Source organism: Branchiostoma floridae, chromosome 4, assembly GCF_000003815.2.
Source record: "Branchiostoma floridae strain S238N-H82 chromosome 4, Bfl_VNyyK, whole genome shotgun sequence".
Classification (NCBI taxonomy): Eukaryota; Metazoa; Chordata; class Leptocardii; order Amphioxiformes; family Branchiostomatidae; genus Branchiostoma; species Branchiostoma floridae.
This window is the reverse complement of record NC_049982.1, coordinates 24647510-24675241: the sequence shown is the minus strand read 5'-3', so window position 1 is coordinate 24675241 and position 27732 is coordinate 24647510. Positions and strand designations below refer to the sequence as shown.

General features: G+C 42.9%; 3 protein-coding genes across 3 annotated transcripts; all 3 read left to right on the top strand.

Annotated features, from left to right (window-relative positions):
- Window positions 1-4401: 4401 nt before the first annotated feature.
- Window positions 4402-5928, top strand: LOC118412846. Its single transcript, XM_035815888.1, has 3 exons — window positions 4402-4930; window positions 5115-5226; window positions 5472-5928. Exons 1-3 carry the CDS (start codon window positions 4790-4792, stop codon window positions 5597-5599), a joined length of 381 nt encoding a protein of 126 aa, XP_035671781.1. The 5' UTR covers window positions 4402-4789; the 3' UTR covers window positions 5600-5928.
- Window positions 5902-6552, top strand: LOC118413674. The gene is made up of 3 exons (XM_035817201.1): window positions 5902-5934; window positions 6023-6212; window positions 6329-6552. The coding sequence occupies exons 1-3, from the start codon at window positions 5902-5904 to the stop codon at window positions 6550-6552; spliced, it is 447 nt and encodes a 148-aa protein (XP_035673094.1).
- Window positions 6553-7415: 863 nt separating this feature from the next.
- On the top strand, window positions 7416-26726 carry LOC118413673. Its single transcript, XM_035817200.1, is given in 47 exon segments — window positions 7416-7639; window positions 7771-7891; window positions 8215-8406; window positions 8861-9064; window positions 9191-9471; window positions 9560-9707; window positions 10034-10252; window positions 10336-10510; window positions 10670-10953; window positions 11451-11648; window positions 11789-11921; window positions 12076-12250; window positions 12417-12522; window positions 12682-12948; window positions 13140-13336; window positions 13587-13818; window positions 13912-14118; window positions 14319-14424; window positions 14622-14738; window positions 15144-15311; window positions 15647-15795; window positions 16084-16212; window positions 16545-16683; window positions 16936-17122; window positions 17258-17469; window positions 17575-17687; window positions 17846-17965; window positions 18123-18251; window positions 18616-18834; window positions 19349-19486; window positions 19776-19953; window positions 20182-20323; window positions 20562-20683; window positions 21001-21131; window positions 21616-21763; window positions 22092-22252; window positions 22436-22679; window positions 22837-23000; window positions 23344-23760; window positions 24014-24200; window positions 24527-24717; window positions 24945-25053; window positions 25253-25445; window positions 25672-25807; window positions 26024-26228; window positions 26453-26557; window positions 26560-26726. Coding segments are annotated over 47 exon segments (8289 nt in total).
- Window positions 26727-27732: the final 1006 nt, after the last annotated feature.

Below are 27732 nucleotides of genomic sequence, written 5' to 3'. Positions count from 1 at the left end.
CGAGACTTAACCAGACAGGGAAGAGCAGAAAAAAAGCTCTTGGCGGAGACGAATGGCATGCATTGACCATTACGTGTATGTACCAAACCACGTGGTATTGGATCAATCAGGATCAGTTTTGAGCACAGCGCGCAACCCCTTTTCACTGACATTTACTTCCTCAATCTGATAAAGGAGTAAATAGTACTGAGGGGACCAACGTCGTTTTTCGTGTTTCAGCGACATTTCAGTCGCACCGGGCTGTTGGTGGGTGATACCGAGGCACCGCCACTGAAGCCACCATACAGCGATGGCAAGGCCGGTAAGATTTAACTTCCATTACATTTCACCTGCGTCAATAAGTACAAGGCCAAAAGCCTACCCCAACTTGGCCGGACTATCCCAACATCTATTGTAATGCGACTAAAGCCCGAGTAAAGGTACCTTACTTACGACTGACTCCCAGCTATCGTCAGAGGGAACAATGGAAATATTTGGGCGGCTATGGTAGGCCAAGAGTGACATGGGCTTGGTCGTCTTTCTGCACCGGATCTCAACCTTGCAGACTATGGTTGGGTGTTGTTAGTCGTGCTTGTGTTTGGAAGTTTTTCTGGGAGGCCGGCAATTTCTATTAACGCCCAATAAAACATGCATTTGCGCCACCAGGCTTAATCGTATACCTCGCATTAACATGTACCTCAACACTATTTTACACAACTATACACCTATGATATTTGTGACGGTATGTTGGTAACGCGTAATGTAAACCTTTATCTCATGTGAGTGTGTGTGCGCACGCGCGTATATATTCAAGTCCGTTTGAGGTGCGTATGAAGCTCTTAGTCTCTACCAGGCTCCACAGGTCGCGGGAAAAATAGTACAAATTGGACAACTATAGATTCATAACATGCCAGATGACTTAGCTGACCGAGAAGTATGGTTAGCGACCCAGCTAACTCGTCTGACATGTAACCTTTTTACGTCTGTCCAATTTCTATTATTTTTCCAACGACCTGTGGAGCCTGGTGGAGGCAAATACTCTCATGCGCGCCTCATACGGACTTAGATATATACGCAGGTGTGCCCCCACCTTATGACTATGTTTGTTTGTGTGCGCGCGCGTGCGTGTGTGTAAACGTTTGCTTGCTTACCCGCTGCAATGTTTTGAAATGCATAAAAGAGGCATTACTGCCTATTGATTTTGCTTTTATTGCAAGGCCTTATGATCGCCTTCACTAGAAGGGTATTTATTCAGTGCCATTTGTGGTTGGCTCGGTATGTCCATGTTGTGTGGACAATATTTTTGCCTTGTTGGAAACTTTTTAGCCAAACTGTAAGCCAACAGGGCTTCTGGTGTGGACAGAGAGAGCACCGTCCTAGTTGAAAGGGGTATAAAATGAGGTGGACCCTCTCTATTTTTATAATTGATTAAGGGTTGACAATCGGTTAGAAAAACTATGAGCTATCATTCTTGTATTTTTATCCTGTACACAAACTACAGAATTATCAAGAAAACAAGCCAAAGGGAACGTATCAACAACTTCTCCTCTTTGTCTCCTTTCAGATTATCACGTATTTGCACCTATTCCTTGTCGCAGCGACAATATGGGGAAAATCACTGGGTGACGATCTTCCGGATAATTTTTGGGACAAATGCCCTACCAACTGTAACAGCGGTCCCACTTCAGCCGATGCTCGTATGTGGTGTTTATTGCACTGTACTTGTAAAAATCGCTTCTAAAAACCCTAACAATCCGTTGCATTCATGCTGAAAATTGATAACAATATTGCTAATCTGAAATATAACTTTCAGCACGTCTAATTCTGTGTATTAGTAAGTTAACGTTTCGCTGCTTTCCTTTGCTGTTCTTAGACATAAGCTCCCAACGCCATAAATAACTTCCTATGCCGTGAATTTAATTAGTAACTTTTATGCGCAGTGGCTATACAAACAACTACACAAAAATTTGCCATGACCAAGGAGGTGACAAAAATTCTTAACCTCCTTGCCATGACTTACCTTCATAGTGTAATACAAGTATCAAATTCATTATAGCCCAGACCCCGAAAATCCCCATAAAGACCCCCCTCTCACTGCTCGCGTTATGTATGGCCCAATTAGATGACAATTGTTTTTAAATAAGTATATGTTTCTCTCTCCAGCAACAGTGAAACTTAAAATTTACGGTGATAAGAAAATTGCTTTCAGTGGTTCAGGTAACCCCTTAGTATGCCCTGTCATTCTTAAATCATCATCTTCAACTTTCGGTCTGTAAAACGTAAGAATCCATTCTACATGGAAATATCAAAGTTTTATCAAATTTTTCAGGGAAGTCATCACAATTTCAGTAATTTTCAGCTATAATTTTTTGGATTTTTGAGGACCCCTCTGGGGTACCAGGACGCCATCACGAAAAATATCTGGAGGGTTTTGATTATATAACTGTTCATACCTATCACACATACAAAGTATACACACAGATTTAGCCGATCCCCGTCTTCTCACCTCTGCCTGGTTTTGCATGGCTTTCTTATGCAATGACGCTTAATGGCCTATGTTGCCAAGAGACACTAACACTTCTGAGGCTTCCTAAAAGTATCTAACAAGCACACACACACACACACACACACACACACACACACACACGAATTCACACACGTTATTCATTTGTCTAATAGTATTCATTTATCAGCACTGTTTTATTCATGATTTATTATTTCTTATATCATCTATGCAACACTATTCAGCCTGTCCTTCAGGGTGTTTTAATTGCACTGGCTGGAGATGGTGCCACGCTGGCTTAGATTGCCCTCCGAACAGCAATCTTAATGGATATATCTTTTGCCGTTGGTGTGAAAGTTGTAAAACGGGAAGATATCTATCACATGGAGCATGTCCTGGTAAGTGTTTGATAATGAACTTGTAGCATGGCTAAATGTTATAGACCGTATGTCATACATCTTCTGTTGATACTTCAAAATATTGCTTGGTCTTGGTTACTACTCGTTGGATCTAAAAGTACAGTTTCAGAAAATGAAAATTTGCCTTTGCTAGCATGACGTCAGGTTGCTTTTAACATTTAATTGTGAATTCGAAATTCTAACATATCCACAAGGCATTTAGTGGCAGCCTATCTACATATTTATTTACATGGCATAATTAATCGCGCATTGAAAAATTGTACGTCATATGTACGTCACAAAGTATATGTGCTATTGAGGATGTAACGGTATAATATTAATCAAGACGCTATGACATGAATCAGTTTTGAATGAATGAAATGTTAAGTTTTATAAATATCAAATGTCTCTTTCAATTCAATCCTTATTAGGCTAATGCTAGTCAAATACCAGTCTGGGTCAATCATCAAAAGTCGGAAACACTTTGTCCCCTCAAGTTGAAAGACATCAAGTATTGAGCATTTATTACGATAAATACTTATATAAATGCATATGATATATATATATTTAGATGATATGTATTTAGAACCACGAGATGATAAATTAATGTACTTAGTCTATTCTTAGGTTAAGTCTTATTTATCCACTTACAATTTGTTCCAGTTTGTCCCAGGCTCGTCTCAAACTGTGCGGTTCACTCCTGTACAAGCCCCTTTGATTCCCGGTGTGCTCGATGTTTGTACGACCGTGGTTCTGGTATTCAAGCTTACCAACTGTCGGGTAACGGGAGAACCTGCACAGGTACGTCTTAAATGTTTTTATCTACCACTTGGGAACAGAGACGGATTTAGAAATAATCCCCCTCAAGAGAGTTCTGTGGTTAAATTCTATTGCTATAAGCGAGTTCGAATAGTTCGAATTGAATTATTGAGCCCCGGGCTTTACCGTAAAATGCCTTTAAATGAAACGTAGTCAGGAATCAACTTCAACAATGCCTATCAGTTTGGATAGGCTATACGATAAAAACGTTAATGACTACTCTCCAAGCAGAGGTTGGTGGGGAAAATCATGGGAAAATGTCACGATTTTTTCCCACCAACGTTCAAACTGATAGGCATTGTTGTTGTTGATTCCTGATTACGTTTCACTGAAAGGCATTTTAAGGTAAGGCCCGGGGCTCAATAATTCAATTCGAACTATTCGAACTCGCTTGCGTGCGTGGTTGACGAAAACTCGGTTGAATTGACGAATAAAGCAGTTTACGTGATGTGCATTAATGTCACGTGTTTTTGCTCGTTTGTTTTAATAAACTTGAGTTTCCTCGGGTTGGCAAGATGTAGCTAAAATTTGGCAGTCGGGCGATTCTACCCGCGCGCGGTCGGGCCGTACCTCAGGCGATACAGAATTGGTCAACGTTTTGTGTAGGCTGAGTGCCAGCCTCCGTATTGACCGCTGGCTATATGATAATATTTCGTCAACTTTTTGCACTGCAATAATGTCTGTATCTCACCAGAGCTGTGTTCGTGGAAACGCACTTGCTACCCTGGCAGCTGTGGACCTTCCAACCTATCGGGCTCGTGTTCGTGTGCCACAAACTTTGGCGGTCAAAACTGTTTAACAAGTAAGTAATAATTAAAAGGAAGTGCACCACATTATAGTATTTCATGACACACGTCATTGCAAGCAATCAAAAGCTGATTTTACAGATCCGAACATGGAATGACATGTCCTTATAAAAGGGAAAAAAGGTGTGGTCATCGTAAATTTGTGCAGACTGAACAAGATTGTATTCAACCGCATGTATGTCATAGATATTTGCGTAACCACACAAAATGGTGTTCTTGTCAATCATAGTTGATATTATTTGTGACGAAATGTGTAACTACTTTTAGTACGTGCTCAACCTATCATGCAATATTGTGCGGGGAAAATGAAACGAATTGTGAACGGCTGGGAGAAGGACACGGTGGAGGCTGGCTGCAATGCAACGACAGCAACATCTACATCCTGGACAAACCTTAGGTTAACAGCGTCGACCATGCAGTTTGAGGTATTCCTTGATTTCCATTATATCTGAAGACTAGATTGCATCACCATGGTGAATGTGCATTGGTTGAAAGTACTGAGTATATAGATTTTGTGTTTCCAGGGAAGATTTTGCATGTAAAGAGTTTCTTAATTGTAAATGCAGAGTTTGTTTCCATTTGAACATGAAATCTTGTCTTCTTCATCAGGCGGAATGGAAGTCTTTGTTCCAACCATCGGGGATGCCGACTACGCCGTATTACATCAATAGATACAGTATAGGGGTGATTGCAGCTTCTACAGACTGGAGCATGGAGAGAGGTAACCATACAGAAAAATTTGTCTAGCGACTCAATAGTCCTAGTAATTGAACCGCAGCAAGTTCGGCTTTATTGCGATCGCCCAGTCATACACATGTCGTTCATTACTAGTATGAATGTGTACCGCTGTGTAATCAGACAGGTATACATGGCATTTCTTTGTTGAATTTTAGTTGGTGGATTGGATCGTGTTCTGGCATATGCATTATCATTATACCAAAGATTTTACCTTGCCGCGTACTGTAGGTAGTACAATACTTCACCAGGGAACCTTGACGTGCAAGCACAGTAACAATGGTTCACCGAACACGTCCATACAAGACTGTACTATAAATGCCATGATTCCAGAAGAACCTCGACATGGAGACAGGTAAGAATTATGGGTACTTGTCATCTAATGGCAGTGCTTCCGTTTTTGAAAATGCCAACTAGAGAGAAGGGTCTCTATCTAATCATTTTGAGCAATAAAGTGTTTTTGTTCTCGTACAGGTTGTACTTTACCGCAAAAGCGTCAAACGGCGGATATGTCAAAATAAACAACTACGACGACTCTACAGGAGATATTACAATCGCCACTGAGTACTTCAGTGGGCGGGAGGTTTCTCACAGAGCGCACTTCACGTTTGACTTCCGCAATCCCTACCATTGTTCAGTCAGAGGACCCTGTACTGATGAGATGTTGGAGAGAGGCCCAGCAATTACCAAAAATGTAAGTCATTTCTGTATATTTCAGACTATCAAGCATACTGTGGTCAGAACTAAAAGCTTGTATTTAAGTTGGGTTTTATCATACCCAGGGCGCCATCACCCTCTGCTGGTCGGGCTGGAGAGATGACGACTCGGGGATCGCTGAGTACGAGTACGAGGTGTTCAAACTCCGGCCGTTCGGAGATGTGCTGGGGATGAGAGGACTGGCTCCTGTGGCCGGACAGACGGGCACGGTTGGTGCAGGGGCGACACAGGCCAGCATTCTGCTAACAGAGCCAGGTTGGTTAATCGATATTAAGAAATTTTTATCGTTACCTGATGTGAAGATGTGTCATCATTGTTATCTTTCCTCATTTACAACATACTACCTCTGACTGGTGGACACTTTTCCACAGGGGTGTACTGCATAGTGCTGACTGTAGAGGACGCCTGCGGACCGAATGACGGAAACGTCGTCATCGCACGCAGATTCCTCATCTATGACGACAACAGCACAGTCGAGGCCGACACATCCGGGCACCATCCCATGTGGGCGGAGTCAACTTCTGACGTTACCGGAGGGGTGTGGCAGACCAACCTGCAAGACGCCATGGACAACGGGCCGCAGGTGATATACTGAACTTCAAATTTGTCAATTTTAAGCCTTTGATTTCCTAAGCCATCTAATGTAATGGTATTGTCCTCTACAGGTGACTGTTTCGTGGCCGGATCACTTCTGCAACCAACTACACAAAGACAACAAGTTTCTAAACGCCATAGAGCAACACAACACCACTATCCTACCGGGTTACGAAGAACTGACAGGTAACTGTAGACCAGCATTCTTTCCGTAAATAAATAAAACCAATGGCATTTTTTCTCATTATATTTGTAATTCACTGCTTTAATTGACTTCTATTACTGACAAAATCTTGTTGCTAGCATCATCATCATAAAATATTAAATTACGCAGGCCAGCCCCCGGCTACCCGGTCCCGTGAGGCCATTCCAAACGCCAACACCATCACGATGTTCCAGACGGACTGGGCTGTGGACCATCTAGGAGGGAGGAGCCTCGACAACCCGCCGGGAAACTGGCAGAACGTCACGGATATGACGGTAACAAAGTTCAATCTATGGTATACATTAATTCGATTGGTTGCTGCTGGCGCGGCATGCTTGACGGCCTTAAAGTCGACTGTCAAAATGACAGCATGTTTGTCATTGCTGCAGCATCATTTTGATTACTATAGTCATAAAAGGTGTGACGAGTAAGTAAACATAAACAACATAGAATTTATTAAAGCGGTTATCTATTTGCATTGTACATATTATATGCAATGATGTATTCAATTTACCGAATACATCACAGGGACTACATTTTTTTTACTTTTGGTACGTCCATATGTTTTCTGCACTGTCGTATCATATCATAATACATCTATTAATGTTCTATCTTGTTCTCGAGTACTTAGTTCTGGAGTTATATTATTCATATAAATCATGTCAACCTTACAGTTACAAAGCCAAAGTCGTGACGTCCCTCGTCAGGACGGAGATACCGTCCGTTTCTGGGTTCGTGCGTTCGACGTCATGGGCAACACTGCTGACGACTACGTCACCATCCACGTGGACTCATCACCACCTGTCATAGAGGACATCTTTCTGTCACGAGGGGGAGTCGACACTTTGGCAGTACACGATTCAAAAGATCTTTATGAGATGACGTAGGTTCTATTCACATTTCATATTTCAACCTATAAAGCGCTGAACAAACAAAAAGTGTTTTATTGATTTTCCTACGGTTTCCAGGACAATATTGTGTCATTTGGCTTACAAGTCTAAATTGGCGTTACAGAGCAATTTTCACTGCCTTCGATGACCACAGCGGCCTTCACAACATCCACTGGGAGTTACACGACATGGCAGACCCCACTGTCGTCCATGGGGAGGGGCAGGTAGCCGTCAGGAGGCCTTCGGTGAGCAAACGTCATTTTGCTGGAATCGGATTTGATGAAAGACTTCTAAATCTTGATAAACTAAAGATATACTAAAATTTCAAAGTTTATCATTATTCGAAACGACTTTCTTCAAATCTGATTCTACATCCACATAGCTTACATCACCAGAACACCAATGGGATTCATATCTTTCTCCATCTATTATATACCTGATATATGCCTTTAAATAGAAGTATATATTCTGTGATTTAGCTCCGGCTTAAATTGTGGTTCGGTGACACCGAAGAAGCATGAAAGCCTAACTGTAAACATGCCTACATGAATTCGCATTACATTCACAGACTCTGTATCCCGAATGTCCTCCACCATACTGCACCTGCATTCCCAAAGATGAACAGTGTTACTTCCGTAACTATGAATTCACACCGGATGCAGACAAGATGAACATCTCAACAGGTAGCCATGATCACGACTATTACATCGTCATCACGGCTACAAACAACGCCATGCTGCAGGCACAAGGAAGATTTCAGGTTTGTGGACATAATTGTTCCTTACGCGTTACCACATTCGTTTTCTAGTACACCATTGCCAAAGACAAACACAGGTATTTTTAAACTACTTATGTCATGTCCAGACTACATATCTACATATCTAGTCCAATACATTTGTACTACTTTGAAAAATAGAGAAGGTATTGTAGAATAGCAGACCTAATCATTTAAGTTGTATTTTACACTAATTGTTAACACGCCATTTATGTTCACATTCCTGTACTACATGTAGTTATAGTAATAAGTTGTATCATCGTATAGTCATGGTTTGTAGTTGTTAGTACATGTTATTTGCCATACATTGTAACGTTACCTGATGCAATCGTTGTGCAATAAACTTGACTTGACTTAACTTGCTTGACTTGACTTATTCTTTGTTTACATAACGATATTGACATGGCCATGCTTAGAGATCTTGTTTTAACCGGTCCAGATAACCGTTGATACCAGCCCGCCGCTGCCCGGGCACGTCCATGACAGTTTGCCGGAGGAAATGGACCTCGACTCCCAGCAGGACAGCGTCATACAGGCATCATGGGAAGGTTTCTTTGACAGGGAAAGCGGCATCATGTTCTACATGTATGGCTTTGCCGAGGACTGTCTGGAAAATGTGACTGAATTCGAGAATAATCTCCAAGTAAGTATACATTTAAGCATTTGAATAGTAAGGGAAGAAAAGCTGTTACTCGTACGTGAGAGATCGTATAAGCGGTTAGAATGGTTTTCGTTATACTCAATCATTGTCCCTCTCCTCCACATGCAGGTATACGTACAGAACACCACGTCAACTCACGCCCAATGGGAAGCGGCGCACCCAGGTCTATATCACTGCACGGTTATTGCCTTCAACCGTGCACTGCAGCCATCGGAATCTGTCTGCTCCGACGGTGTGACCATAGATGTGACACCGCCCGTCATAACAGACCTGGTGGTGGACAATCTGCACTACACACCGGGAGTTATCAGGGGCAGGGACGGTGACGTCTGGATGATTGACAGCAGCGGATTCAGGCAACCAATCGTCGAACCATCTCCAGTATGCAGGTACAAAAATAGTGTCTTCTTGATAAGGAACTATTACAAGAAACACATTTCAAGTTAGCTTATCGATCTCCTTTTAATTTTGCATCAGGAACGTTTCTAGGGAAGTGGATGACGTCAACCTGAGGCCTGCTCTAGAGCTACTGTCGAACGGAACAGATCATCCGGGGTATAAAGATAGCGACTGCCTTAGCTTCGGCGCCTTTCCTGGCAACGGATTCTTATCAAGGGAGAACATGGTAGGTTATGAAGTGTGTGTACTGTTAACTGGGCTGTATCCCTCCTCAGCGAATGAATCACACACACACACACACACACACACACACACACACACACACACACACACACACACACACACACACACGTACGCACACACTATGTACTGCACAGAAACAACGTATATTGAGAGTTTGAGTCCCTAATTCCAGACTAACCTTGCATAAGCTAAGGATTCTCTCTGAACATGCGTACTGAACACTGGCTGGAGATTTAATCCACTCTAACATACACAACATTTTTGAAAACGATTTGATTTAACTTCGTTCTGCGTCCTTTTCCGTACCAGTTCTCGCTACGATGGAATGGTGAGGACCCCGAAAGTGACATATATGACTACGAAGTTGGACTCAGCAGCACGCTAACTCCAGATCTCCCCGACATCATGCCGCTCACATCCACTAACGCTCACTCCCACTTCATAACGTACCATCCCAACCTGGATGAAGGGAAGCAGTTCTACTTAGTACTGAAGGCTATCAACAGGGCACAAATTCCTACAACTAAGGTAAGCTTAATTGATTTATCTCGTGCAGTACGTCTTTAAATTTATAGGAAACAGTTGAAAACCCTCTATTTTTCTCCTAACAGGTTTTAGGGCCGTTCATAGTTGACGTCACCCCGCCAGCGTTCTCAGGCTTGATCGAAGTAACGATGGAAGAAGAGGATGGGGCTCAGTCATTGGTTGCAAGATGGGACTCTAAACCGACGTCGGTCCACGACATCGACGATACAGAGAGGCTTTACAAGTTCGAATACTCTGTTGGTAAGTTTTTTTTTGGTAGAATTGTTATGACTGGCTGCGTCTCTGTCTGATTGCACATTATCATTTCAACATTTGCTTCTGTTTGTATATAACAGACATTTTATGATCTGTCCGTGCGTTTTACCTTTCCAAGTGACAATTATTCACTTCTGTACACAGGCCATCACCCTGGTACGACTGAATTACTGGATTTCGCACCATTGCCGGCTGATGACAGGTTCTGTAACGTCACGTCTCCACCGACGTGTGTGTCCATCCCGATATCATCCCTGGACTGGCATCTTCACGGCCAGCACACGTACTACGTGTCCGTCCGGGTGGAGAACGCGGCCGGCCTCAGCACGGTGGTGACGTCACAGCCGTACGTGCACGTTGTGGGCGTCCCGTCACGGGGAGTGGTGATGGAGCTGGATCCAGAAGCAGGAGAACCCTCTGTCCTTGGGGTAAGACTTAGGTCACATTTCCAAACCGGGGCCCGGCAATCTGTGTATATTTCTAACTATAATTTTTGATTTTTGGTTTCTTTAAACATCCCTGTGGGGCCTCGGTTTGGAAATGTGACCTAAGCCTAAGCCAACCGTAGTTCAGTTATAACGATGTGCGACATGTATAGTTATTTTTCTAACGTAACCACCATTTCTTCACCGATTTCTTGGCAGCTTTTTGGCTAGAGTGTAAGCGACTGTGGTACTAATACCGCAATGTGGCGTTGCGACAAGCACGATGCGATGACAAACGTAATCTAATTTGTATTCAACCCCGGCTCTGTTCACAAGAGACTAACGGTGATTATGAAGGGTATACTTCACTTTATAACGTTAACTATCTACCTGATGAAGATATTCATGGAATCAGGAAGTTTTTATCAACATTTTGTTCTTCTTGAGTAATAGATTTGCCATGTATATCAAAAGCTGGTAAATTTGTTGCTGTGTTCCAGCGCCCTGCTGACATAGATATCCAGAGCAGTACTGACACTATCAGCTGCGCATGGCTGGGGTTCGCACATCCACATCAGGACGTCACCTATCAGGTGGGCATCGGTACACAGCCGGGGCTGGCGGACATCACGTCATTCACTTACATTGGACAGAACACCAGCTTCACAGCCCACAATCTGCATCTCAAAACGTTTCAGGTAAGACGTTCCTGTAACTAGAAATGGTTATTGACAAGAAATCTATTTATTGAGTAAACACATAATGATAAGAATTTACCTAATTGTGCAATTTTTTTTTTCTTCCGTGTGGCCATAATAGGAATATTTCAAATTTTCAGACCTACTACGTCACTGTCTTAGCTGGTACGGAATCCGGAAATATTTCAGTGACGTCAGACGGTGTAGTGGTCTTGAAAGATGATGACGTCATCAATGCGACGGAGGTCTCCGATGGTCTTGGCTGCAACATGGGTGCGAATTTCATACATATGTCTCCAGCTGTCAACTTAAATCTGCATAATTCAATATCTAGTCCCCAATTGAAAGCAGATTCCATGCATTCAAATCGTGTTATTTATTCTGAATCTCTGTAATACAATCATGATATCCATTTACATCATTTCAGATACCAACGTGACTTTCTTCCATCACGCTAACCTCATCAATGTTGGATGCCCAGAAGACAAAGATTCCCAGATTTCTACGACAACCGTTGAGGCCCGTTGGACCATTCCCGACACCGTGAAGACATTCGTGCGCAGAGTTGAGTGGGCTGTGGAGAGGGAAGCGACACTGGGCGGGTACATTGACTTAAACGATAGTGGAAATTGTCAAAGAGGATATTGAATGGAAAACGAATATGACTTAAGTTAGTGTTGTATAGCTACCTATCACAGAAAAGTTTGCTGATAAAAACTTAAGTCATAGAAGATATGCTCATCAATTACATATTTCTGCTTCCCTCAGGGTGCCATCATGGACACGAATCACAGAGTTCAGGAACATGCAGATGTCCAGTCATGGCAGGTGGACAGGACTGTTCCTTCTCAACTCGAATCGTTACCGGTCTGTGGTCAGGTTGTGCCACCCAGCCGGATGTTTCCAGGTACCCCATATATATGAAACATTATTGAATCCAGAAGATACGTCATCCATTTTGCAAGAAAGCTTTTTGCTAAGCATACATGTGAAATATCTGAATGATTAACGTTTCGATGGTAATTTCTTGCAGCCCGCACACAGTGATGGGTTCACGGTTCTCCACAACCCGCCGACCCCGGGACAGATCTGCTCTGTCGGTTACAACAGGACGTCAAATGTATTGGCGTTCACCTGGAACAAGTTTGGTAATGTGGACACAACCCAGCCGACGTTTGAGGATCCGTCCATACACTATGAGTGGAACTTGGCAACGGATATGTCTTCGAAGGGTTCGGCCTATGGTGACATCATTTTATCCTGGCAAACGATCCAGACAAAGATGGTGGCTGAAGGCCAAGTAGGTAGAATTTGCGATGTGCTCTTCTGCCTGTGTTATGTCTGACTTAACGTGTCTTTATTGTTGATGATAGGATAACATGACATTACAATAACGTGAATCTGACTTCTGCACATTTCCAGTGTTTGTAGAACACCTTATAAGGAATTGTCTACAATTGATGGCTACATGTATTTTGACTTTATTCCCAGCTCACCTATGAGGTAACATTGGATGATGATTTAGACTTCACCCATTGCCTCCGCCTGCTCATCCGAGGGTACAACAGGGTGGGTCTGTACTCTACCGCCGCTCGGGACGTACTGGACTGTGATTCACCCGACCCGAGCCTCATCACTCCACCGACAGTGATAGATGCAGTAGGGAATTTGGAATTAACATACATGAGGTGAGTGCTTTTTAAGATACATTCATTACACTATAGAAGATCAAGGACAACCATTAAGGCCTATATGGTATCTCATAATCATATGTCTTTGAGCTTTTAACTCATTAAATTCAACTCAGTTGTTTGTGGGAAAATATATTTCGATACGAAGAGTTTCAACTACAATTTACGACAATACCAAGATGGCTTCATATCTATATATCTATATTCTCTCTTTCCATTAACATGAAATATCCACTTTTCTTTACAGTGATGTTTACCTCCCACAAAATGATAAGTGGCCGCTACCCGAGCAGGAGTTCACGCCCGCCCGTGACAAACTGTCCGCGGTCTGGCCGACACTGCGGCACGGGCACTACCGGTGGAAGGTGGTGTCTGATGACGCCATTCACAACTGGGCCTATGTCGCCCCCCGTCACGGCCTGAAGTATTCTGATTACGACTGCAGTGCCCCACAGGTTTTGGCTTGTAGCGAAACTGAGGTATGGGGTTGCATCTCCATTAATTTGATTTTTAAGGGTTTGAGATAGCAGTGAATATTCCTAAGGTCATTATCATTCACTATTTTACTCCAGGAAAACTTTGTGAACGTCCCAGACATCGAGCTGTTACACGGAAGCAGGTACCACATCTGTGTCCACGCGAACGCGACAGTTTTGCATTTCGAGTTGTTCGACCAGCCCCTAGCGGAGGTAGACTCCTGTTCTAACGGTATCACCGTGGATCTCACACCTCCACTGCCGGGGCACGTGTGGGTCAAACACAAGGACATGCGATTCCAGGTAAGGTACTTGGATGTGTACATGTAGTGGCACAATTGCTTAACACATATGTACTATCAACTTCAGCTAACCCGGAATATGATAGAATGCTGATTGTAGCACATGAGAAAATGAATTCTCATGTTACATGATAATCATACCCACGCAATAATTCTCATTACACGCAAGCATGGCAAAAACGACTCTTGTATTCCTGTCAGACGTCAACGTCAGAGATGATAGTCTACTGGGACGCGTTTGTTGACGTTGAGGAGCACGGCAGATCGTCTCATCATAGCGGGATTCACAAGTATGAAGTTGCTGTCGGTAAGTATGTATTCTGCATGTAACATCCTGTCGGTTCCATCCCATACTGAACTGTATCTTCTGTACTGTTTTCTTTGAATCTAAATTGTAACTTAAGTTAGAAATTTGACATATTAATGGTCTATTTGTAGTACCAGATATAAGGCTGGAATTGTTCCTGCTTGATCTGAAGGAAAACAAAATTATATTTTTGGCAGGTACCAGTCCAAATGGTGTCGACATTCAGGACTTTATGGATGTTGGCGTTACGAACATGGCAACAGTGCATGGCCTCCGGTTGTACTCTGGACACACCTACTATGCAACTGTGAGAGGTAAGGGATGGGTGGAATATTTCATGTCGATGTTATGTTGTTCATAGTCATAGATCATAATTATGAAGTTATGAAGATATGGTCTTTTAACATTCCAATTTCGTAGTAAATAAAATTAAAATAACTTCATAGCAACCAATATAGCCATTATCATTCAGGGACACTATGCATGACCTAATGTTTATGTCTTTCAATTAGAGTTAGCGTGTTGCAAGAAGTCAATGTAACGTATTCGCTTTGGATAGACAGTTACAACCTAGTGCTATAAAGACTTTCCAGTGCTCTACATGGTTCCTCTATTGTAGGAATGTCATCAATGCAAATAGTGCTACTGGGTGTGAGACTACAGTTGAGCATGTTAGAATCTTGATCAATTTTTAGAATCAAACTATATCTTTGCCGTAGCGACTGACTATGTAGGCCTGACCGTGACGAGCGTGTCCCGGGGAGTGACAGTGGACGTCTCGGCACCTGTTGTGACTGATGCTGAGATAGATGTAGGAGGCCGGTACCTTCTCTCCACGTCATCGGTGTCAGCCAACTGGGATAGGGTCTTTATAGATCCTGAAAGTGGTAGGTTTGTGCAGTACACATTGACGTCACCTGATAGCTGAACACTTTTCCGCGTCATTAAAACATTTTATCATTATCAGTCAACGGTTAATGTGCTTTGTTTAAGTAGTAAAACTTAATAAAGTATTAGCGCTATTAGGTCTCTAAATATTTTTCATTGCTTGAAATGAACGATTACATTTGTTGCTACACATCTATCTGACCGAGTCCGTTCATGTACGTTTGTTCTGGACATTATATGGGCACCATTTCGTGACAATTACAAAGCAACTTAGCTTTTCTTTTTCTGTAAGATATGTGAATTTACATTTATCATGTATTGTTTCACTGTACAGGCATGTCGTACTATGAGTGGTGCGTGGGATCCCAGCCAGGCCACTGTGACATGATGGCGCTCACCAGGACAGAGTTAGAGGAAGCCATGTCAGACACCGCGTTGGACCTACATCTGCAGGAGGGACATGCGTATTACATTTCTGTGATGGTAGGTTATTTTGGAAAATAAGATGATGTTTATTGCAAATTGCCATCGAAACTGGGCATTTGAGATGGCAAAGTACTATCAAAACCTGATCAATTGTAGAAAATATAGCATGACTTTTTCAGGAAATGTTATTATTAGTGTGGCCTAGTGACAAAGGCTACAGATATACGTCTTCTTTAAAAATCGCTTGAAGAAATATATCACTGTAAAATCTGTACTTTATCATGGGCCATCAAAAGGGTCATACTTCATCATAAACATGAGTTCATCCTTCCCGTTTGTTTCCAGGGTTACAATGGAGCCGGTCTGTCGTCCTCTGCCTGCTCCTGGGCAGCGGTGGTGGAGACGTCTCCTCCCGCGGCAGGGTTTGTGTACGACGGTGGGTCCGGTGGGGACAGGCATGATGTGGACTTTCAGGTGATTGTAGAACTTGTTATGGGACACATGTGGTTCGTTATTTGGCCTTCAAGTCACAAAAATTGACACATTCACCTACGTACAATATGTTGCCCGGGAGGACCTGACCCCCTGGCCACAAATAGAGAGCTGCGTATGTAACACCCAATAACCAATAACCAATTTAAACAATAAAAAATACAGACATTCTCATGTTTTGGTTATCATGAGAACGCTTGGAATGGAATGATTGTGTGCATAAGATCTCGATAGCACTAAATACTGACATATGCTTAAGCTTAATAGCTGAAACACGAACAAAGACCACTGATCATCTAATGATTACACCACAGACGGACACAGAAACCCTGCATGCCTGGTGGGAAGGTTTCCACGACCCCCACACGGCTCTCATTGGTTACTCGTGGAGCATCGGCACATGTCCCGGATGTGATGACGTCATGGAGGCTGAAGATGTCGGTTTACTTCAAGGTTGGTCAAGCTGTTTATGCCAGCTGTACATGTGTTCTGTTCATGTATTCATATTTACATCCATCTATCTATTCATACACCAGTTCCATAGCTGGTCAGCTAAAGGGGTGTGGCTCTCGACGAAGCATACCCTAATTCTTAAAACTACACGCACACCCTTCCCAGTAGCTTATGAAAGTTGAAAAATGTTATGCTAGTACAGAAATTATTCACGAATAGGTTAACACATCGAACTTGTTATCTAATCTACAGAAGCATCTGTGGAGAACTTGAGACTCGTTTCTGGAAAAAGGTACTACGTCACAGTGGTGGCCTGTAACGCAGCCGACCTGTGCTCCTCTGCGACTTCCGATGGTGTCATCATGGACAACTCACCTCCAGTGGTGGGGACTGTGTCTGATGGAGTGGACGACATGGACTTGTCTTTCCAAGCCTCCAGGTTAGTTATTGTGTAATATGCCATCCTTCTGAACAAAACAAAAACAAACAAATACAGTTACCTGATCATTATCAAAAATAACAGCCGCCAATTACGTGCGAACATGTTATAATCACTCAGCGTTACTTTCCATAGGACATTCCTGGGAGCTCACTGGTTCGGTTTCCACGATCCTCATTCCGGTTTGTCTCACTATGAGTGGCGTGCAGGCACGACACCTGGCGGAGAAGATGTGTACTCCACCTCAAGACTACATCTTACGGAGATGGCGTATATCTCCCGTGTTGACCCACCTCTGCCGATTGGTCAGGCAGTCTACGTCACGGTTAGGGCTTACAACAAAGCAGGTACGCAACCGTATGATAAGACACTGTACGCATGTCTCAGGATTGGATCTTACGAGCTATAAGTCATATTGCTAACGTTAAATGGTGTCTAACTTTTGTTCATAGGGCTGTATGTGGAAAGATCGTCCAATGGAGTCACAGTTGACGACACACCTCCTGTTTTTGTTAGCGGGCCATCGTTTGACTTACAGCATGGGTCAATAGTAGCTGAAAGCCAGGTAAACTACAGCACTTATGTTTTATATTTGAAACACTTTTCTTAGATATTAACCTGCCACCTTTGTAAATGTACACATGACGTCGTAGAAACAGACAGAATATCTTGACGGGTTTGGATCTATTTGTTAGATTCACGTAGATAACGTTTCTCTTATAGGTGTGGAGAACAGTGCTGTCCGTTACCTGGGAGGTCAGTGACCCCGACAGTCCTCTGGAGCGGCAGCACCTGTCAGTCTTCACTCATCACCAGACAGACGTGGACATCGAGCCGGTACAGGTCAGGTTTACAACATTCGCTTGTTTGCTTTTCGGACTAACTTCACATTTAGCAAAACATTCAAGTTTCTTCACACTACATGTAACGTATTGAGTGTTTACTTCGTCGTAAACTGAGCATCATGTATGAAGACAGTACTTGTGTTCTAATGCTACAGATTGTCGGCTCCGTGCGGGACTACAAGTTCACGAACCTGACCTTGCATGACGGGAACACCTACTCTGTACGGGTGGTCACGTGTAACATGGCGCGGCTGTGTGCGTCTGCGGAGACGCAGGGACTTCTGGTGAGTCGGTACCTCTTCTGAAGACGTCTTTTCATGATCTTGTAGGGTGTACACCTGATCATGAATTTTGTATATACTGTAAATGCAGAAATGTTCGCGGTGGATTAATGTTCGCGGTTTTCGCGGTGACCACTTCACCGCGAATTTAAAACCACCGCGAACATTTTTCTACTATGATATTAGATTGCAGTCTATGGTGTTACCACGAACTTAAACCCACCGCGAAAAGTCCTTTTTCCCGCTACCGCGAAATTAAATCCCCGCGAACTTAAAAACATTTACAGTATCCATGAGATGTATCGCATGTTTTGACAATATGTCCTAGCTAAAATCTAACAGTATTTTACCCACAAATTCGTGCCAGATCGACGCGACTCCCCCGACCGTGGGTACGTTTGCTGTCCACACGGAGCACGCGGCGCAGCTGTCCCGTCACCAGGACAGCTGGATGGGGTACCAGCAGCAGAACGGAACAGCCCCTCCTCACGTCAGGCTGGCCTGGCTCGGCTTCTCCGACATCCATACCGGCATCCAGAGGTATCACGTCACCGTCGGGTCAGAGTTCAGCGGCAGGGACCTATCGGTATGTATCCTGACTTCCTACTGTTGATGTCTTGATGTTGTAGTCATGTCAATCAGGTATCACGCTACTCACTGGTGTAAGTTCTAATTTTAAGGTTAAAATCAACTTCTTTTGGAAACCAATTAATTTTGAAAAATGATTTACAACCACAAGAATGCTCGCTATTCAACTAACAACTTTATGAATATCGTAACATTTTGTTGAATGTACTCCGTATATTCATCTTAGAGACAAATTTGCCAACTGTACTGTATTCATGGATTATAAAGAAATTGTGTATGACACATTGGTTATCTAAATTTGAAGGCAGTAGACTACACCTAAATAGATTTATACTATATCTAAATAGAGTTAGATTAATATTGTTTTGGTGTGTTGGTATTGTGGAAATGAGTGTTGATCAAGTATGTGGGCCGCCATCTATCGTTTCGATGGCAAGACCAGGCTTTTTATTAATTGGATGAGACTCAAAAGCACTCTTTAGTTATGACCACTGTTTTCCATTTTGTTTCAGAACGGTGAAGTGATCATTCCCCATCAGAACGGTACAGCTCACGAGGATGAAGGTGTCATACAGACAGCTTCAGTCAACATCAGCAGGGACCTGACTCCGGGGGAACATGTCTACATCTTGATGTGGGCTGTCAACAAGGTAACAATGAGCTTCTTCCACAACCATTATGTGGTCGTTACTCTGTTGTATCTGCAGACCGTGAGGTTGAACAAAATTTCAGCTGCCTTGAAGCAAAAACTGATTCTTAAGATTCTAAAAAATTCTAAGACATCAAAATCGTACGACAAATATGACCACGCCGTCAAGAACACTTGAAGGAAAACTAATAAGTATATGACAATGTTCAGTTATGATGATAATCAGTTTAATAACTGAACAGTTTATCATAAATGTAGAAGATGAGAACGATATGGATCTTGCCTCTCAGGTTGGGCTGGAAAGTCTTGAGGCACACGATGCATTTGAAGTGGTACCGTCCGGCCCTCACAGCGGCGTCCTGTCATTGGTCAGGAGATGTGACGCGGAGTCTTGTGAAGGGGACTGCACATGCGCACCACAGAATAAAAAGTGTGAACCACTGGGCATGGGCTGTAGCACTGTTACAGGTAAACTCTACAGCGTCAATCTATGATTCATCAATATGCAAGACATTCTGGCGCTCACAAGCTAGCTCCACTGTTTTGATGACGTAGGTTGCACTCTGTGACTGTGCTGGAAATGAACTCAGAAACTATGATCATAGCTGTCGCCTGCATTGACTACGACCTAATTAATTTGATGTTTGATGCAAACAAGTCAAGGGTTCATACTGTATAACATTTGATTCCACATAGACTCGTCCAAGTACCAGCAGGTCCTCGTGTATGACGTAACAGACATGCGCAGTCAGCAGGCTGTGGATGCTGACGTCACGCCTTCCCAGTGTGCACTAGCGGCTCGATGGGAAATCCTTCCAGGAGAAAAACAGATAAAAAGGTGACGTATTAAACCTAATTCACAGCCTTCATCAGATAACTTATGCATATCATTTGGTACAAATCATGACAACCGCCCGTTTGTTCATTTGTTAGTTGGTATGTATATTTGGCGAAAAAATGTATACCCCATGTACATGTGAATATCTGTAAATAGAATGTTTTTATACGATAGGTGACAGTCTGTGTCCCAAAGTGCCTTGTTACGTTTTCTTTCTATTTTTTTATCATCTTTATAGGTTTGAGTGGAGCGCAAGCCAGTTTGGTGAAGATCTCGGAACACTTGAGATTGGGACTGAAAGGATTTGGTTTGATGTAGGACTGAGAACCAGGGCTGTGCTGAGTCTTCCTCGAGACGTATGTGAGTATAATCGAGTAATCATATAAACAATAAATGACTTTTATAATCAACCAATCAGTAAATTGACTTATCAGTTTGTCTATCAATTTGTCTACCAACTGTTACATACAAGTTGAATTTCAAGTTCCTGCACAGCAAAAATCGCAATAATGATTAAGAAAAATCATCTTATTTTCACTTTAAATGCGATTTCTATTACACGAATATTATACCGGTGCTTCGGGGAGTAATCTTCGCTTGGATTGAATCTGATGCTTTTATGGCATTTACTTCAAAAACTAATGGTGTGGTGTCAAAAAGAAATGTACTTTGTTCAGTACTTCTCCAGCCGGAAATTAAGTACGTATTCCACGTGCGGGCCTGGTACGGCAGCCACGAGTACATGGACTTCCGGTCGGACGGCATCCTGACAGACTTCACTCCACCCGCTGTGTCAAAGTCAAGAAAGGTAATACGCCATACAGACTATATTTTTTCAGTAAAAACATCTGCTTAGTGAAGTTCAACCATCATGATACTATTTTGATCTATGAGTGTTGAAAACTTTTTTTTGACATTTCTGTACCATTGACTAATGAAACGATACAAGTATGTAACATAATATAACGAAGCGGAACCCATTATCGCGCGGAACAAAGTATCGCCCTCTCTGAGTCATGTCCACATGTCAAGGTGTATCATACATTAACAAATTTGCATAAGCATCATCCCGTGGGTTGCATATTTTACTTTTTCCGTGGGTTTGGAGATAAATAACGTTTCAATTCCGACAATTAATTAACGGTATCGCTACATTCCTTTACTGCGGTATTCGATGACTATCTTACTAAACCCTAGAAAAGTTGAATGCACAATCGGACTAATATAAATACCTGATAAACATAAACTGGCAAGTAGCAAGAAAACGTCAAAATGATACTTTTTTGCCGTAGGTGAATGACCTTTCGGACGTTGGCCAGGTAGTTGACGTTGACTTCAGTAACAGCACGTCCCAGCTGGGTGTGGGGTGGAGGAACGTCTTTATGGACCAGGAAGTGGGCGTGGCGTATTTCCTGGTGTCTCTCAGCACTTTTCCTGGAGGTAGTTGAATGGCGCTCTCATTTTATGCACATTCATAAAAGAAAACGTGGTCTGGATTTCTCCAGTTCTCTCCATTCTTTACGTGTTTTTCTCAGTGTTTCACTTAGTGGCTTTCTGCCCATTCTCTGATATTTTTATTCCATCTTTTCCATTGTTCATCGTTCTTCTTTCTTTTTTTCCCGGACAGTTCCTGCTTGATAGGTTTGACGAACCCCGAAGACACATTGCCATACCACACTTTTCATTCCATCAATAATTACTATATAATTGTATCATTATATCATTTCACTGAATGTAAATGAATCGTTATCTTTGCATAAATACCCAGGAGAAGACATCAGTCCGTTCAGCCACTTCAACCTATCTTCTACTACGGATGAAATCCTGCTCCACGCCCTTACACTTGAACCCAATGTGAGGTACTACAGTAACGTCAGAGCCTTCAACCGTGCAGGGATGCACACAACGGTCAGCTCCGACGGGTTCTTGGTAAGTGTCAGTGAATATTAGACATGTATTAGGCTGCTATAGTAAAACGGGAAAAAATCATTATCTGTAGTTCATTACGATGCATGTAGTCAATTCCAAGTGGATACAGCGTTTCCTGTTTTAAAATGAAATAGGACTTATTTCGATCCCTTTACCTACTGACAATGTGATTGCTTCTTCCAGGTTGATATAGAGAGCCCCACATCAGGGGTTGTTCAGGACGGGTTGGGTGTCCATGACGCGGACTACCAGAACAGCAGCTGTCGTGTGGCGGCCACCTGGCGAGGCTTCTCTGACCTGCAGTCCTTCATACATCATTACATCTGCTGCTTCGGCACCGCACCTGGACGTGATGACGTCTCACCTTGTGCAGACGTGGGGCTGAGACTGTCTGCAGCAAGAGACGTTCCGTGCACTTTCAACAACGGTACGATAATGTAACCTCAAGCCTTAATTCTTGTTTTTACGCATCATACTTCATTTGTAATCTAGGTGTTTGACTAATTTCGATTTGATAATAAGCCATGTTTATGTCAAGAACAATCTTAGAACAGTATATGACAGTGTATCCTGTCGTGTATTAGGTATCAAGTACTACGTGACCGTGTACGCTGTAGACGCGTCTGGTCTGTGGTCTCCTCCAGCCTTCTCTGATGGAGTCACTGTGGACACCACAGCCCCTTTACCAATGGAGAATGTTAGCTTCGGGAACAACCTGCTACTTAACCCTTCTTTTGAAGACTTGCAGGTTAGCACATATTTTATATAACAATGGTATAATGTTTCTTGACTTGACTTGTATACCTAGTACCTCCTGAAAGTTACATGCTTTATATGTGTGGTAAATATTCACTCAATACTCAATCAAATGTATATATTTTGATATTTACATTCAACAATAGTAAATATTGATCAAAAGAGACGGACACCATACATGACAGATTGACGCGGAGGAAATTTACGCTTAATATTGCTATGTTTTTCTTTATACTGTTATTTTTCAGAAGCTGTACAATGAAGGTCTGTCATTACGACTGTTGAACTTGCTTTTGTCACTGTAGCCTCTGATGAATTTTTGTTCCCTGAAACAGAGTGATGGGAACATTGGACTCCCGGTATCATGGTTGACATCAGGAATCGCCAACGTCTCTTCCCCGAGTCAAGCCATCAGCCAAGATGGCCGCAGCTACCTCCTTCTCCTGGGGTCCGTTTCCCAGGCTGTCAGCACGACTCCAGGAGACAAATATTGCCTCACCTTCCACGCCTCACCCGTCTTCCCTTCCCACACTCCGGTCCTTTCTCAAGAAGGGTATGTGCAAGGTCCCGGCATGCACCGCGTCTTCAAACTGTACCAGCGCCCGTCTCACCTGGAGGGCACACAGCTGCAGCTGGACACGAACATCACCTGGCACTGCCACGTGTTCTACTTCACAGCCCTGCACACTGTGTCAAACATCACTATTGGTTCGGCAGGAGTCTGGAACGGCATTGCACTGGACAATGTGCAGGTGTGTAGCTGTTATTCTATTAGTCGACTTAACATCAGCAATATTTTCGGTTAAGCTACAACAGTTGTCTGCAAATACCATTGATATTCCTTGGATGTGAAACTGACACTTTTTTATAATTGCATGTGCATCCCACAATTTGCATGTGGGTCACCTTTTCCTGTATATTTCGATAATGTGATCTCATAGTATCTACCAATTTCTAAACGTCTTTGCGAAAACGCCTTTCAACTTGTACTTATATCATTAACAGGTTGAGAGAGTACAGCTCGGTCCACAGCGCCCTTCTGCTGACCCCAACACCACCGCCCCCAAGCCCAGTCCTGTCCGCCTGCACACCCGGTTCGTACACAGCTGGACATCCGTGCACGCCGCCTGGGACTTTGTGGACCCGGAAAGTCCCATCATAGACTACAGCTGGGCTATCGGCACTGCAAGAGGTGGGCGACTTTTTACCATACACTCAATGACGTCACATGTACACCAACCATAACTGTCAAGCTTTACTTGATAGATAAGTATAAATACCAATACCCAAGTGAATTTGATGGATTTGTTATAAAAGAGAAGAAAGAAAAGTAACATTTAGAAACACTACCTGCATTAAAGTGAGCAAATAGAACTTTGAGAATATCATGACTTGACCCAGGACTACAATATGGGTTTAAATTTGCAAGAAAGAGTACATTCTTCAAAGATACATCAACTTGAACTGCTTTGATATACAAACTTGCACTTCAGCACACTCTGACCATTGTCACTACAGGAGGAACGCAGCTACAGGTCTTCAGATCCGTGGGAAGAAACACGCATGCCCAGAACAGTCACATCCGCCTGGACCATGGAGCCTTTCTCCACGTGACCGTGGTGGCAGAGAACGCGGCAGAGCTGCGGGCAGTCGTGTACTCGGACCCGGTCCTGGTGGACCTCACGCCGCCGGTTATCTCTGACGTGAAGGTATCTTTGCCAGTTTTACCATGCCTCTTGACTGTATTCTTTGTTGATTGACGTTTTATCTTTGCCTCAATGGCTAGAAAATTTTCAATTGTTATGAAAAATTACCTATAGTTATTTTGCAAAGTATTCAAATCAAATATTGAGATTGAGTCTAACGTTATAGTCAATTTCTGTTAAGGGCTGTTCTCGTAAAGTAATTTGAACAAGGTTGTCCTAATTCATTGCAGGACGGAAGTCAGATTGAGGACTTGGACTACCAAAACACGTCCGTTTTTTCCCTGTACTGGGTTGTTCAAGATGACGAGAGCGGGATAGACTTTTGTGACTGGACAATCGGTACGTCTTTTTATTTTTTATGTTTCCCTAAAAGGTGCACGCGCGGGAAGGTACATGCATGCAAAATTCAAAAATGAAAATAAAAAGCCCCATAAGAACGACTAGAAAGGCGTCAAGACAGTCGGAGCCTAACCTCTGCTTAAAGAGTATGCTTACAAAGCAATAAGGCAAAGCAATAAGGCAAAGTGTGACGCCGCAGGCCTCTCCCCTGGCTCCGGGGAGCTCCAGCCTTTTGTCCGCCTGCCGTCTGTCCTGCCTGCCGTGTGTGACCTGACTGGTAACCTGACCCACGGACAGACGGTCTACCCAACGGTCCGCTGTACCAACCATGCCGGGGTGTCCTCTCACGTCACGTCAGACGGCGTCACCGTTGTACTCCAACCTCCTGAAAGGTGTGCTATGTCACTGAATTAACATCACCGTACCTTTTTGGTGTGTAGCCTATCAGCGGTGATAAATTTAGCTCCTGTTGGTAACAATAACTTCATTGACAATATAGCCGTTTTGTCTAATCGCTTGAGCCACCACTGCAGGGGCGAAGTAAATGATTGATTGATTAATAACAAGTCCGATAATGAATATCACACATTGTATGTTCATACTCTTGTCCCTTTAAAGCGACCGCGCTATAGTTCAGACGGTGACGAGTTCTTCATCTTACTACCCGATCCGGGGTCAACATCAGGCCGCTGCTGATGTCGTCCACGTGACCTGGTCTGGGTTCTTCGATGAGTCTGGTATTCACCACTATCAGGTTAGTTCATTTTCTGCCATACAAGTTGTTTTGAAAGCAAGCAATTTTCAGATGACTGTCGCACGCATAGCTCTTTAATCACACTGTTATTTTATTTTTTAAGAAAATAACTCTGCTTAAACGGCTAATGTGTTCTCGTCTTCTGTTGGTGTCATAATCATTGGCATAGGGCCATAGCTTGGAAAGAAAAGAAAATCAATGGTTACTTCTTTACAGGTCCGGATGTTAAGCCAGGATCTGCTAGACATCCCCTGGACAGATGTGGGTTTGAATAGTGAGACCCATGTCACCCTGATGGGACTTCATCTCCGCTCCTACAACAGGTACAAGGTACAGATCAGGGCTGTCAATCATGTGGGTGTGGCCAGTGACGCGGCCTTCTCAGAAGTCGTCATTGAGACTGAGGAGCCACAAGTGATCGGTAAGTAATTTGCTGATACGCATTTGTATATTCAGATAGCGTTAATAGTTTTCTACAAAATATGGTATGAACTAAGGGTGCTAAGAATTACAAAGACAGTGCCGCCCAACTCTGAAAGAGAGAATGTTTAATGCACTATGTGTGCATGGAAGTGGACAATTTTGCAATAGGAGCCTCATTGCATATCGCATATGCCACTAAAGATGGGATTACAAATTCCGTAGACTCCACCGTCCGGAGCTGGTGGCCTCAACCGTCGGTGCTGCAGTTGGACTGGACCGACGTGTTCGTCAGTAACTCCTCCCTGGTGTACGAGGTGTCTGTCGGGACCCCGCCGGCGGATGTGACGTACTGAAGTGGGTGGAGACAGAACAGACCCGGATGAGCATGGACAATGTTGATAACAACAAGGAACACTTTGTTGTCATCACTGCCATCAACCAAGCTGGACTGTACTCGGGCCAAAACTTTGTTCTGTCGTATCCAGGAAACGGTTGAATACGAATAGCTATATATATACATATATTAGGTCTTAATCATGCTTGTAGATGATTCATCAAAGTCCAATTGGAAAAAATCAACTTAGGATGATGATGTAGCTTATAGATCATATCACCAAGTATTAACATCACGGTCCTCCCAGAAATGTATCTCGAGTGACGAGTCAGTTGAACTGGCCTTCCCTTTTCTGGCATTAAAACGCTAACACCCTGTTGCAGAATAGAAAGCTGTACAAAGCGTCATCTGAAACACTTGAATGTTTCTAGCAGTTGGGCACTGTAAATTGTGTGTAAAAAACGGCAATAGAGTTGGGCGGGTGGAAAGGTTTGTAAGAGCTTAACAGGGGCTTTGTATGAAGTTATTTCAAAGCCATTTACAATATCACATTCACTCGAGACAAGAACAAAAACAGCAATTCAATGAAAAACCTTTATTAAAATACAAATAATACATTGTGAACTGTAGAAAAGTGCCATTACTAACTGAGGAGGGAGGGGGTAAAGATATAGAAGAGTTTTCGCCCTTTGTAAAATTTTGCCACAAGATTTATTTCCTGTCAGTTATTCACATCATTTGAAAATCAATGGCCGCAAAACAGGCGCTGATGAGACTGCAGTGCAACGATCACGACGACGGTAATAGCTTGAAACGCAGTTTTGACAGGAAGATAATCTCTTTGCTTACTGGGACGAATATTCTGGATGGTACTTTCAAATACATATACCACTGTACGATACTAGTATAAATGATAGAAAAAATACGTGTACAGAATCTTTTAATCAAAACATTACACTTGTTTGATGAACAAAAGCCCTTTTGAGAAAAGGTAAAAACGCTCTATATCAACAGAGATGTACTGGTTGTATGGGATGGTTTACAACATGTACATGCTTTAAAAACTATGGACATTAAAAATTAAAGTTTTGTAAAGTACTGTATTAACATACGGTTTTACAGAATAACATTATACAAATCTCATGCAAATTAAAGATAGCCGTTTAGG

Bases quoted from the DNA above. Each gene is read 5' to 3' on its own strand.
- LOC118413674 (XM_035817201.1), top strand. From the start codon at position 5,902: ATGTTGGAGAGAGGCCCAGCAATTACCAAAAAT. The intron at 5,935-6,022 runs GTAAGTCATTTC...TATCATACCCAG, and splicing joins GCCCAGCAATTACCAAAAAT to GGCGCCATCACCCTCTGCTG. The intron at 6,213-6,328 runs GTTGGTTAATCG...ACTTTTCCACAG, and splicing joins CATTCTGCTAACAGAGCCAG to GGGTGTACTGCATAGTGCTG.
- LOC118412846 (XM_035815888.1), top strand. From the start codon at position 4,790: ATGCAATATTGTGCGGGGAAAATGAAACGAATTGTGAACGGCTGGGAG. The intron at 4,931-5,114 runs GTATTCCTTGAT...CTTCTTCATCAG, and splicing joins CGTCGACCATGCAGTTTGAG to GCGGAATGGAAGTCTTTGTT. The intron at 5,227-5,471 runs GTAACCATACAG...CGCGTACTGTAG, and splicing joins AGACTGGAGCATGGAGAGAG to GTAGTACAATACTTCACCAG.